The sequence below is a fragment of the Schistocerca nitens genome, chromosome 2 (genome assembly GCF_023898315.1).
Source record: "Schistocerca nitens isolate TAMUIC-IGC-003100 chromosome 2, iqSchNite1.1, whole genome shotgun sequence".
NCBI classification, from domain to species: Eukaryota; Metazoa; Arthropoda; class Insecta; order Orthoptera; family Acrididae; genus Schistocerca; species Schistocerca nitens.
The window spans coordinates 1,175,670,996-1,175,685,211 of NC_064615.1; the positions used below are offsets into that span (position 1 = coordinate 1,175,670,996).

Here is a 14,216-nt window from a genome sequence, read left to right on the forward strand (position 1 = left end):
CGGGCTCACATCAGAGCCAGAAATTAGTTTGCCCCCAACTAACCAAATTGATTTGGCAGAATTCATGAAAGCCTTTATGCAACAAAGTAAAGAAAACGCACAGAAATTTGAAAAATCGATCCGCGAGCTAGGCGAACAAATGACGCAAAAATTAGAAAAATCGTTCCGAGAACAAGAAGAATCATTTGAAAAATCGATCCGCGAGCTAGGCGAACAAATGACGCATACATTTGAAAAATCGATCCGAGAGCCAGGCGAACAAATGATGCAGAAATCAGAAAAATCGATCCAAGAATTAGGCCGTACATTTGAACAAATCGATGACCGTCTGCAAGCCGTAGAACAGAGCAAGCTGAGTCGCGAGGCCGAATCTAAAGAAAGCGAAGAACGGCTACTTAGGAATTTCCAACCGCTGAGAGAAGAATGCCAAAGAGAACACCAGCAGAGGGTCCAGGAGGCGGAAACGCATTGTCCCACGTCCGTTAGCAACACAATAGCGGACAACAGTTTAGCGATTCACGAGCTGAACCAGCCTGGTTTCGGCAGCCCTGCACGCCTATTCGACCACATGCTGCAGGCAAATCAATTTTTATACGACCCATAGGGGCCTGCGGAACTAATTAGGATATGCATCACCAAATTGCCGATGCACTTGCGGCACGTCATTCTTGCGGGACGATGCAAAGAGGACGTGGAAACGTTTAAAACACTTCTCCAAGAGTTGGAATACAATACAGCAGAATGCCTGCCTAATCAGGCACAAAGTTATTACGGGGCACAGCAGCGTGATCGCAGTCGTGGCCGTAGTACTAATCAACGGCGTGACTGGTCGTTGCGACGCGAACGGAACAATAAGCGGGACCGGCCGTATAGAAACAGGGGTAACACTCGCGAGCACAGGTGGAACAACAGAAATGATCGAGGACGTGGACAGAATCGTGAACGCTACAGGTACGGCAACCAGAATCGTTACTACGATGAACACGGTGGAAATAGGATTGTAGGCGGAGCACCACATGATGTTGAAATTCGGCCGGCCAACCCTAGACATAATCCAGTAAATGGAAATGAACGAAACTGGCAATGACAAATGATCAGCCCAGAAGGCGCCCAATCGGAACAAATGAGAGCGACATGGCAAATGAGTAGAAAGGACAGTGAGGAATAGAGAGGACAGTGAAGAGAAACAATTGATTAGTTTAAATTTGTGACATGCATTTTGAATAATATGTTGGTAAAAATTAATGATAAAGATGTTTTTATGTGATTGATTGAAGTGATGTTTTAATTTTTTTTCTCCTTGTGCAATTAGGATTTAGGTTGGTTCCAAATGTGAAGATAAAAGGTTTCTTTGTGAACGAGTGAAATGCTGTTTTTTTGTGTGTAAATTGAAAAGAGTCGCTCCTGAGGAAAGCAAGATCGTTGCTGAATTAGTGCAAGAACTCAGGGGAATATCCGATCTGTGGGTATTATGGGTCTGGCAAACCCAGGTCCCTAGCTGTTAGTAGCCTTGTTTCCGATTTTCTGCTTTCAGTGCTACTATCTATCTATTACTATTCTATATCTGTCGGTATAAATGAGAATCTCTTACTATAGTATGCGTGCTGTATGAATATTTTAATATAGGAGAACTCTGAGAAAGGAATGAGTAAGTTTGGAATCTTGAAAACAGGATGCGATAATACGATTGTTTAACCAATGGCTTCCCAATATGCGATGATATGTTAATATTGATGATATATGTTTTTTTTTTTTGTTCTTTATAGCTGAGTACGTAAAGTGCTGCCTGTGGATTGCGTAAGTAGATTGATTCCCTTCAAGGTGAAAGAAGAATTGTGGTTTGTGTAATTTACGTGGTTCTGAAATATTATTGTGGTAGTCAAATACGAGCAGTTTTTCAGCAAATGGAGAATGGAACGGAAATATGGATCCTTTTTGTAGTCTTGATTGATGTTGAGCCAAAGCCTGGAAAACTTATTCTGCGTTAATACTTGTCCTAGAAAAGCGACGTTTATGTGTTTTGCTGATGCTGTGAGCATTACAGCCTACTGTTTTCGCTGGTGCGGGATGCACTGCAGCCTATAGGATTTGTACTGAGGAAATTTCCCTCTTGAAGGTAGAGGATGATTAAATAATTTTGTTTATGGGAACGAAGGAAAGCTTGGTTTAAGGTAATGAGGATGAAGCAAAACATTTGTCATTTAAACTACAGGAGGATTCGAATATTTTGTGTCTGTTGTAAGTTCAATATGTTTAGATGATACTGTTTTACAGAATAGAGGTGACCACAATTTTGCCATTCATGAGAAATGAATCCAGAATAACCACCACAGGCGAAATAACTGATTTGGAAGCGAAAGGTAACTTAAAGAAGGAACGAAATCGCAGCAAAATGGGTAAGAAAATGTAGTATAACCTGTATAGTGCAGACATCTTTACCTTCTCAGAGCCATCTGTGTGATTAATTCTTGTAATAACGTAATTTTAGATGAAATTTTCTTACTGTTTTATGTGTGAATATATGAGTATGATAAATGTATAATTGCGAGTCTCTTTTCAGGCGTGTGAACTGGTATAAATGTTTTTGCGTGTAAATAACCATTGTTCTTTTTACTGTGTATGTTTAAGGAAAGTTTCTCCATTTATCATGTGACAAAACGTATGCCGCGAGCGTCAAGAAGAGGGCGAATTAGAACATTGCTGTAGTGGTGTAAACACTTTGTTGAAGTAGCATTGAAGTGGCTTGTGGGATTAATTAGTAGTGGATAGAAGTAGAATTTTGAGTAATGCATGTTTATGGGTAGTTAGTTTGTAGAATAGACAACAGGTGTGTATGTATGTGTGTGTAAATAACATGTGAACCCTATGCTGTACTGACCTATACTTGCACAAGGATAATCCTATTCATTTTAGTGAATTAATAAGTAGCACTTGATTTATTAAAACGTAAGTGAACCACATTAGTGATGTGGATTTAAATATTATGTTGTCAGTTCATTTAATTTTTTTTTTACATTGTAAAGTCATTTCACTTTTATTTTTTTACATTGTCAAGTCATTTAAATTTTATTTTATATTGTCGATTCATCTAATTCTTTTATTTAAAAAAAATAATTAATTAAGTTTCACTTTGTTCTTAAAAATGGTGAAAGACAATACTAAGTGGTATTATGTATAACACTGTGTAATCACATAAGGATGATAAAAAATTTCTGTGAATGCAGTTGAGAACATGAAAGCGAACCGGCAAAACTCGTAAGAGACAGCGGGAGCAGCCAGACTAGTTGTAAACTGGCGGGTTTCCCAGCGGGACGCTGTCAACCGGGCCACTTCGGGAGCGCGGTCAACCACAAAAGAAGGGTGGCCGCAAACACTTTCCCTTGTACCTGCTGCTAATGGGCGGCCGCCCCGCGGGACCCTTCGTGAAGACGTTGACCTGAGATGGGCGAGCGGTCCACCGCGCGGAAATCCATCTCCTGGCAACGCACCACACGCACGCGACCGTGACGAGACGGCCGCGGTGAAACGACAAAAGACAGGGGATGAAAGGGCGTGGAGCCTTTTGACAGGTACTGTCCAAAGAAACTTGCAGACGTCAACGACGCCTATCGACATTTCCTGACGGATGCCTACTGTCAAGCGACAGTAAATCATGGTTCGATGTTCTCTGGTCGCTAAGGGTGACACAAAGAAGAGCCATTAAGTGTCATCCTTGCCCAAGAATATCAACCTGGCGTGTCAATCGAGGATACCGCACGAATTTGACAACACAAACATGGAACCAAATCGAGATGTACGTGACACAGACCACCAAGAGAAACTTCATGAGAGGGCAGAGACGGCGGGATCGCACGCAACAGATGGACAAAAATCCCTACTGACAGCTGCGGCGACGAACCCCCTCCCCCTCACCTTATATTGTGCCACGGAACAGTGGAACTAGTGAGTGTATCAGTGAACAGTGATTATACGGTTCTTAGTTCAATGCATATACGTGTGTTTCTGTCACAGAAACTTTGACTCGTGTGTTTTGCAGGGATTCGATTTATTGGTGTGTATTAAACTCTTGACTCTTGTATTTTGCAGGTGTTCTATATTTGTTTTGAAACTTTGACTCTTGTATTTTGCAGGTGTTTTATTTATTGGTGTTTTGTTTTAGATGTTGACTATTGTACTGTTTTATTGATCAATGTTTGTTCTTGTGTGATGTATTAGATTTGTGATATTTTGTTTCGTAAATTCATTGCTGTGGCACTGCTTCCTTTATCAGTCAGATAGCTTTTCATTCTCATTGGACTGTGATCGATTAGCCTTTGCATGGGGCATATTTATAGTGAGGAACCCCATAAGGGTAACAATCACATAATTATTGTAGTCTCAGTATAATGACACAGTGCTCATTGTTTGCTAGCTAATTGAAATATAGTAGAGTGATTAAATTAGTGCCACATAGTTATTTTAATTCTACAAATTATTAGTTTTATAAGATATAGAATTTTTTTGCGATAACCACTTTGTAAAACATGTTTTTTTTGTCAATTTTTTGCTTTTGCGAACTGTGCATTGTTAAGTCCTGCTTTATAATACTGATGTTATTTCATGTTCTTTTTTAATTGCTGTGGCACCTTTGCTATTTTCATAAATTTTGCTGGTTAATAAACAGTCATAAATTTGCCTGTGATCAGTTGGCTCTTGCAATGAGCAAATACTGGTGAACTCCATAAGGGTAACAACCAGAAATTGTTTTCATATTAATGACACAGGAACCATTGTTTTTACTTGCTGACCGATTTAGGTCTACACGATCTTTTAAGTAGGTGTCACAGATTGTGTGTTTTTTTTCTCTCTCTCTTTGAAATTGGTAGATTGTAAAGATGTTTGAAATTATTGTGTTTTAGCAAGTAGCTGGTGACCTTTTGCCTTTTCTTTACACTTTTGGTTTAAGTAGGGTGTGAGAAGCCTGCTTGGGAATGTCCTAGCATGGCCAGAAAATTCCCTGCACAGTCTTTTGCCGGAGCGTTGGGGTTATGAAAGGTCTCTGTTGGATTCCTTTCATGTTTAATTTCTTAAATCTGATGTCATTTATGGAATAAATTCCTCTTCTAAATTTACTGTGGCGTTTCTATCTGGGAGGAGACTGAGTAATGGAACGTGTTACTTTTACACACAAACAAGAACGATCTGTCACACTACTACACTTTAAAACAAAGTTTATATGTAATTCTCATATGTAATTCATGTCACACAGTCTCATACGGAACCTACATCCGCTTTCTGTTATATACTGTATATGATAAGATACTGTCATCCCCCTTCCCTTCTGTGTGAGAGGATGAATGATCAAATGTGTTTGTAGTTGCATGCTTGAGGGTAGCAGACAAGGCTGTCTGCTAGAGAACAGTAGGACCAACGTCGGAACAGGTAGCTACGGTTCCTAAAAGCAGAGAGGTTTCTATTCTTAGTATGGTCCGGTCCGTCCCTTGTCATGTTGGTATAGGAAGCTGCCCCTCTGGCCCCTTCCGTTTTGTCTTTGTGAGCGACTCTCGGGAGCACGCTGGGTAGTGGCAGTTGCAGTCTAGCAGTAGGCAGTTGCAGTCTGGCGGTGCGAGCGTCTGAAATGGTAAGATCTCCGGCTAAGCACGTGTCTGCTAAGTCCGTAGGACAATGGATTTGTTAAGTTCAGCCTAACTGAGAATTTAATCTCGTTTATTTCGGGTTAGCTCTAAAATATCTAAGGTTATTTTAAATTGCAGCGTAGTGTAATTCTCGTGTGAAGTTCATATTATTTTCCGGGAGTTGCTTTGTTACTACTTTGTGAGTAAAGTGGAACCACGTGTTGGTCAGTAACTCTAAGATCAATCTTAAATGCGAATGCTTGTGTGATTATAACGTCTCGTCTTAACAATATTTTCAATATAGCAAATTCTTGTAGAAATATTACAAACTGCCTACAGACTGAAGATCATAACAAACAACAATGATGTTATAATGGATGTGTGGTGCAATAGTTACATAGATATGAAAATGTTTCAACAAGACAGACTAGCGTATACAGCTGCAGCAGACCAGTGTTGGGTGGTAAATACTATAGTATCAATACAATACTTCCTTTGCAATGTCAACCAGCCACTAGCAGAACTGAGAGTACATGACCTGAATTTCTTTATAATCCATTCTCACTTGCGAAGTAAGCAATGACTCACCTCTGCATTACCGTACGGTACTAGCGAAAGGTTCATCAGCTCCGGGGCTCTGAGGTAGGCCGGCAGCAGCTTGCTGGTTATGAATTCCCTGGAATAAGGGCACAGCGTTTCGTAGTAGACAGCCACATCTACAGGAATCACCTCCCGCTTCTTCTCTTCAGGTACACTTCTTGATTCCTGAAATGTAAATCATAATTTTATCTCTGGGACAAGTACTTTTTTTATTACGACAGGCCAGTTTCTAAGAAAACTGACACCAATGCATCAGAAAAGACATCTTAAAACCGCCGAAAGGTATTGCATTCTTTTTCTTTTCCCCTGCCCTTTATCCCATATCTACATGGGGTCGTCATGTTCGTCTGGATTTGTCAGTATTAATGGTGCAGGGTCGCCAAATGCCCTCCCTGTCGTCACCCCCCCCCCCCCTAACCCCCCCCCCCCCCACGTCCTGCTAGTCCTGGATAGAATTTGCTGGATAGAATTTTTTAACCCATCTGTTTACATGCAGTGTTGTCCCATGTGAAAGTGTGACAACTTGTTGTACATCGTGTAACTGAGGCTTCGGAATGGGTACCAGCTCAGTATTCACTAGTCGGATGTGGGAAACCGCCTAAAAACCACATCCAGGCTAGCTGGCACACCAGCCCTCGTATTTCATCGCCGGAAGGCTTATCAGTGTTTCTGGGAAATGTATTTCCATCAAGTGGAACATTTGATTGTGAGGTGTCTCTTCTGAGTTCGTCCATTTGCGCTGGTCAAATCAGATGCCAGAGAGAAAAATGCACAATTATTTTGCCTGTTTACATATTACAAAAGAAATATTAAATCCATGAACTTTTTTGAACAGTCAGTTTATAAGAAGAGATCTTACTAGTCACTGTAGAATGTCTGTATGAAAAGGTAGGGGAGAATGCAAGCACATCATTGGACGATTACATCACAGGACTTCTTCCCAGTCACAAGCCATTGCAGATGCCGCAGGGTCCAAGGTTGGCATGGTCGTCAATTCCTCAATACTAACGTGCAGATGAGATGCGATCTAAAGGATCTTCCAGGATTACACACCTCTACAGAGCACGATGCTTTCAGATATTGGTAAATTAAAAGTTACTCGGAGTGCTCCTTTGGCAAGCATATGATTTGGCGTACCAGGGGAACAAAAGCTAATAGTAAATTTGTGTCTTATTGGAAGAAGAAGTCATCCCAATCGTGGGTCGAAAATGAGTTACACACACACACAACGCACACGCACACACGTCATATACAGCATCTACCCCATGTTTCCAAAAAATTTCCGGACTTAAAAATGGGTAAATGTAAAGGTGGCTTCAGCTTTCCAAGTGCTCTTCATAGTATCATCTCATTTGCGTACAACGCACAGAACGTTGCTATAACCACGTGAAGCTGTCACAGAAGTCCTTCTTTAGGATGTCGTTAAACTCGTAGGTCACATTGGCTTGGATGTCGGTTAGGTCCTCAAAGCATTGACCGTTCATGTTAATATCTGCACTTTGCCTTTTTCTTTTTGCTGTGTTTGTATTGAGAACACCAAGTCACCGCGGTGATTTTTTCCAGGAAAGATTGCCCGCGTTTTGTGTTTGAGTCAAGTCGCGGATGGCATTTACGTCGGTGTTTTTTGTTCGGCATACAGGGCATGGAGGACAAAGTGTACACAAACTTTTTTCTCTTCAGAAAAATTTTGGCTTAGAGATGACACTCCACGGTGATTCGTGACACAAGAACGTTGACACACTACGGCAGCACGTCAACTACGTAACACTACCTGCACATAACTGGCCGTTGTTTACAGTTGTTTGTTAAAGCCGCTCCATAGGTACTGGTGCGACGTCACTTGTACACCAGGAGCGAAATCAGTCTCAGAACGTTTTTGGACGGACGGTGTACGCTCGCTCCATCTGCGGTGAGCTTACAGACCATTGTGTTTTTGTTTTTCTCTGCTAGAATGCAGATTCTAATCTGTCATCATTTGAGTAAAAGAAGAGCCGATACAAACACAGACTACGTACTTTCATTCTTGTAATTTCTGTTGTTTTGCTACTGGAACCGTAAGACTTATTTACCGAATGTTAGAGTTGACGTACATACTGATTTTGATAACGGAAGAAGAGCAAAGACAGAAGAAATAAATGATTATGAATGAAAGAAGGTAAACAATAAAACTTTGCGCAACAGTGTAAAGGTTCTGGCTCTTGAAAAGTATGCATTACAGAATTCTCATTTTACAATCTTGAGTATAGAATGCATGTGAAATATTCTTTCACTGAAATAGCTACAGAAGAAAAATTAGGCCGGAAAAGGGGAAAGCAGAATTCTTGGTTCTGCGGGATGTAGTCTTTATGGCACATCAATTAAAAACTCAGATACGTTGATCTTATGTTTGTAGTAAAATTTTGAACATCTTGTGAATCACATGGTCTGTAGATACAGTATGTGATCTAACGTATCCAGACACCCCCAGAAACATACGTTTTTCATACTAGGTGCATTGTGCTGCCACCTACTGCCAGGTTCTCCATATCAGCGACCCAGTCTTTAGACATAGTGAGAGAGCAGAATGGGGCGCTCTGCGTTACTCATGGACTTCGAACGTGGTCAGGTGATTGGCTGTCACTTGTGTCCTAGTCTGTACGCGAGATTTCCATACTCTTAAACATCCCTAGGTCCACTGTTTCCGATGTGATAGTGAAGTGGAAACATGAAGGGACACGTACAGCACAAAAATGTACAGGCCGTGTGTTGACTGAAAGAGACCGCTGACAGTTAAAGAGAGTCATCATATGTAATAGGCAGACATTATCCAGACCATCGCACAGAAATTCCAAGCTGCATCAGGATCCACTGCAAGCACTATGACAGTTAGGCGGGATGTGAGAAAATTTGGATTTCATAGTCGAGCGGCTGCTCACAAGCCATATATCACGCCGCTAAATGCCAAACGACGCCTCGCTTGGTGTAAGGAGCGTAAACATTGGGCGACTGAACGGTAGAAAAGCGTTGTGTGGAGTCACGAATCACGGTACACAATGTGGTGATTCGATGGCAGGTTGTGGGTATGGCGAATGCCCGGTGAACATCATCTGCCAACGCGTGTAGTGCCAACAGTAAAATTCGGGGCGGTGGTGTTATGGTGTGGTCATGTTTATTATGGAGGGGGCTTGCATCCCTTGTTGTTTTGCACGGCACTATCACGACACAGACCTACATTGATGTTTTAAGCACCTTTTTGCTTACCACTGTTGAAGAGCAATTTGGGGATGGCGAATGTATCTTTCAACACGATCGAGCACCATAATGCACGGCCTGTGGCGCAGTGATTACACGACAATAACGTCCCTGTAATTGACTGGCCTGCGCAGAGTCCTGACCTGAATCCTGTAAAACACCTTTGGGATGTTTTGGAAAGCCGACTTCATGCCACGCCTCACCGAGCGACATTGATACCTCTCCCCAGTGTAGCACTCCGTGAATAACGGGCTGCCATTCCCCATAAAACCTTCCAGCAGCTGACTGAACGTATGCCTGTGAGATTGGAAGTTATCATCAATTCTTAGGGTGGGCCAACACCATATTGAATTCCAGTATAACCGATGGAGGGCGCCACGAACTTGTAAGTCATGTTCAGCCAGGTGTCCGGATACTTTTGATCACATAGTGTATCTCAGAACGGAGACTGAAGCCATTTATAAATCTAACGTTGAGGATGCTGGTTGTAACATCGACCTTGTAATTGATATTTAAAGACATACCGTACCTGACTCTCCATTTTTATGATTCATGCATTTACTCCGTATGTTTTCTTTTTATAATAAAGTTAAAGTGCTGTAGCGAAAAGAAAAAGGTAATCACTTGATAAACAACCACGGAACTGTAAAACTGTGCACTGATCAAAACGTAGAAACGGTAGTTTCCCACTCATTTTCATTGAACCAGAAATATAGTAAGTCAACTTATACAAATACTTAGGTGTAAAAAAATTGTAGGGATATGAAATGAAATGCAATCACCTCATAGGCTCATTCAAAGGTAAAGCCGGTGGCAGACTTCATTTCATTGATAACGTGATGGGAAAATGCACTAAGTCTACAACGGGTGCTTTCAGAAAATTTTGTACAACCAACCCATCCTAGAATACTGCCCAAGTGTTTAGGACCCATTCAAAACAGAACTGATAGATAATATTGAAGACAGGCATCACGTATGGTCACGGATTTGTTTGATCCAAGGATGAAAGTCACGGACATGCAGAAAAAAAATCTGAAATAGCAGGACACTTGAAAGCAGATATTAACTGTTCCTCGAACCTCCGTTTATTTTCGTCCAAGGACCAGCATCAAGTGAGGGATCTAGAAATGTACTACGGCTCCCTGCGTATCAGTCACGTAGGGGCCGCGAAGACAAGATCGGACTAATTAATACGCGCACAGAGTATTTAAATTTCACTCTATCTCCACTCCAAACGCGAATAGAATGGGAAAAAACTCCAATAAGTGGCACCAGGGGAAATATCCTCTGCCGTGCTCTACAAGGTGGTTCAGCAATGAATAAGCAATCTTTGCCTCCAGTGATCCTTGTCGATAGTGCATCGCCTTGCTGCCTCTTTGGTTTGATCGACTGTGGCCAGCAGTTTTCTCTCCAGAGTGTAGTGAGGACAGAGAGGTGCTATTCAGGCGTGTGCGTCGTGAGGCCGGAGATCGAGTGGATTGTTAAAGAGTCAGTTAACCAGTGGGGCTGCGGGCTGCTTCTGGCGCTTAACGGGACTAGGTCGTGTACACAAAGGCGAAATCTTGAAACATTTGTCAGTTTTCCAAACAGTGCAGTTCAAAGAATAAGGGTTGTAAGCCCATGTGATGCTTAGCACCTTTCAACAGATCTTTTGGGAAAATTTTGAAGTATGAACCACATCTTTCCGTCTCACACTTTTTTCTAAATAGTATTTTGTGCTTCAAGCTAAATAGAGCATGTTAGGCAGGTAGTTTAGAAAGTTTAAAAAGAGAAATCGATGGCTTGAAGTTAGACATAGTGAGGGTTAGTGAAGTTCGGTGGTAGGAGGAACAGAACTTCTGGTCAGGTGAATACAGTGTTATAAATACAAAGTCACAAAGAGGTAATGAAGGAGTGAGTTTAATAATGAGTAAGAAAAATACGAATGCGGTAAGCTACTATGAACAGTATAGTGAAAGGATTATTATGTCCAAGAGACACACGAAAGCCACACCTACCACGGTACTAGAAGTTTATATCCCAACTAGCTCCACAGACGATGAAGAGAATGAAGAAATGTATGAAGAGACAAAACAAATTATTCAGGTAGATAAGTGTGACAAAAATTTAATTGTGAGAGGAAACTGGAATTCGAAATAGGAAAAGCAAGAGAAGCAAAATTGTAGGTGAATATGGGCTGTGGGAAAGGAAAGAAAGAGGAAGCCGCCTGCGAGAATTCTGCATAGAGTGTCATCGCTAGCACGTGGTTTAAGAATCATGAAAGAATGTTATATAACTGGAATATATAGTGGTAAGACAGAGATTATAAAACCGGATTTTAAATTAAGACTTTTTAAATTAAGACATTTCCAAGGGCAGATGTGGATTCTGGCCACGATTAATTGCTTATGAACTTCATATTAAAACCAAAGAAACTGAAAAAGATAAGAAATTAAGGAGATGGGTCCTGGATAAGTTGCAAGAACCAGAGTTAGTTACAAGTTTCATAGGGAGCAATGGCAACGACTGACTAGAACAGGGAAATGGAATGCAGTAGAAGACGAATGGATACCTTTAAGGTAAAAACACAGGTCCTAGTAGAAACCCTTGGGTAAGATAGCAGATATTGATTTAATTGATGAAAGGTGAAAATATAAAAATGCAGCAAATGAAGCAGGAGGAAGGGAATCCAAAAGTCTAAAATATGAGATTGTCAAGAAGTGCAAAATGGCTAATCAGGAATGGCTCGAGCACAAATGAAAGGATTTAGAAGCATATTTCATTAGCGGAAAGATATATATCGCCTACAGGAAAATGAAAGAGACCACTGGAGAAAAGAGAAACAGCTGTGTGAATATCAAGAGATCAGATGAAAACAAGTCCTAAGCAAAGAACGGAAAGATGAAAGACGGAAGGAGTATATAGACGGCCTATACAGGCGAGATAACTTGAAGGCAATATTATTTTTTTATTTATTTTTTTTATTTATTTAACCTGGCAAGATTAGGGCCATCAGGCCGTCTCTTACATCTAACCAGGCATTCTACTTATTTTACATTCATATGTTTTAGTAGGCATGTTAAACTACATCTAGTACAAAAAGTGAAATAAACAATTAGAAAGGTACACCTGGAAAAATACATACATATAGAGTTTATATTCGTAGATCATAAGTACTGCTACAATTAGACGTTATTGAAGAGACAGATTTTAGATAGGAGTGCTGGCAGCAGGGAGTATGAGGGAGACTCATGGTGAAGGGAGGAGAGGAATAGAGACATGATGAAACATAATTAAGGAAATATAAAGGAAAAGAAGATTGTGTGGCTAATAGAGATAGATGAAGAGGAAGGCATCTCAGGAGCAACATAGGAGACGCTAGCTTTGCTATTTGACAGATGAGGGGATTGTCCTTGTACATTAATTTTGTGGAGAACTTTATGAGGATGATAGTAGGAAATGCTTCAACTTCTTCTTAAAAGCAGCAGGAGATTGAATTTTGCGCAAGGTAAGGGGCAGTTTGTTCCAGAGGCGGACAGCGGCAACTGAGAAGGAGTTTGCAAAAGTTTTTGTTTTGTGAGTGGGCACAGTTAGGATACCAAATAAGAGTGACCTCGTGTTTCGATTATGATGACATGACAGGTTTTTAATCTCTGAAGCAAGGTACTGGGGTGCTTGCGCGACGAGGAGTCGGTGGAGTACACATAGTGTGTGGTAGTCACGCAATTTGTCCGGCCGCAGCCACCCTAGCTCGGAGTATGAAGCACTAACATGATCATATCGGCGAATGTTGCAGGTGTAACGCACACAGGCATTCATGGTTAGCTCTAGCCGTCTTTTGTTTTCACTACTCATGCCTTGTTGAATCACATCACAATAGTGGAGGTTCGGTAGAACGAGTGCTTGCACGAGCTGGCGTTTCAAGTCCTGTGGAAATATGTTCCGAAACTTTTTGAGAGCATAGATACAAGCAGACGTCTTTCGGCACACTGCGACTGTATTCTCCGCCCAGTTGAGATGCTCATCCAAAGTTACACCCAAATTCTTCACTGTTTTCTGATATGGTATTGGAGTACCGTCGAGCAGAATAGGAGGTAGCCGTTCGCGGAAATCTGAACTTATTAATTTCTGATGGGCTATTAAGATTACTTGCGTCTTTTTTGCATTTAGTTTAAGCCCCATGTTTTTCGCCCATGTCACTACTGAAGACAGATCATCATTCATCTGAGCGATTGCAGTGTTTACATCTTCAGGTCTGACGCTTAGGTAGAGCTGGAGGTCGTCGGCATAGAATATTATGGAAATAGAACAGGACACAGATGAAGATGAAATGGGAGATACGATACTGCTAGAAGAATTTGACTGAGCGCTGAAAGACCTAATTAGAAACACGGCCACTGGAATAAAGTACATTCCGTCAAAACTACTTGGAAGAGCCAGTCATGACGAATCTCTTGCATTTGGTGTTCGAGATGTATGAGACAAGAGAAATACCTTCACACTTAAAGAAGAAGGCAATAATTCCAAATTCCAAAGAAAGTAATTTGTGTCAGGCGTGAAAATTACCGAACTAACAGCTTAATTTGTCATGGTTGCAAAATACTAACGCGAATTCTTTACAGAAGAATGGAAAAGAAGACGGGGAAGATCTGTTTATATTTCGGGAAATGTAGGGACACGCGAGGCAGTAATGATCATACGACTTATGTTGGAAGATCTACATCTACATCTACGTGATTACTCTGCTCTTCACAATAAAGTGCCTGGCTGAGGGTTCAATGAACCACCTTC

General features: G+C 41.2%; 1 protein-coding gene across 2 annotated transcripts in view; it reads right to left on the reverse strand.

Annotated features, from left to right (window-relative positions):
* Positions 1–14,216, reverse strand: part of LOC126234819 (gamma-interferon-inducible lysosomal thiol reductase-like) — a 127,172-nt gene that overhangs the window by 89,795 nt on the left and 23,161 nt on the right. For both annotated transcript variants that reach the window (XM_049943565.1, XM_049943564.1), the window contains exon 2: positions 6,204–6,380. In XM_049943565.1, the coding sequence (XP_049799522.1) occupies positions 6,204–6,380 (177 nt within the window). The remainder of the gene's footprint in view (positions 1–6,203; positions 6,381–14,216) is intronic.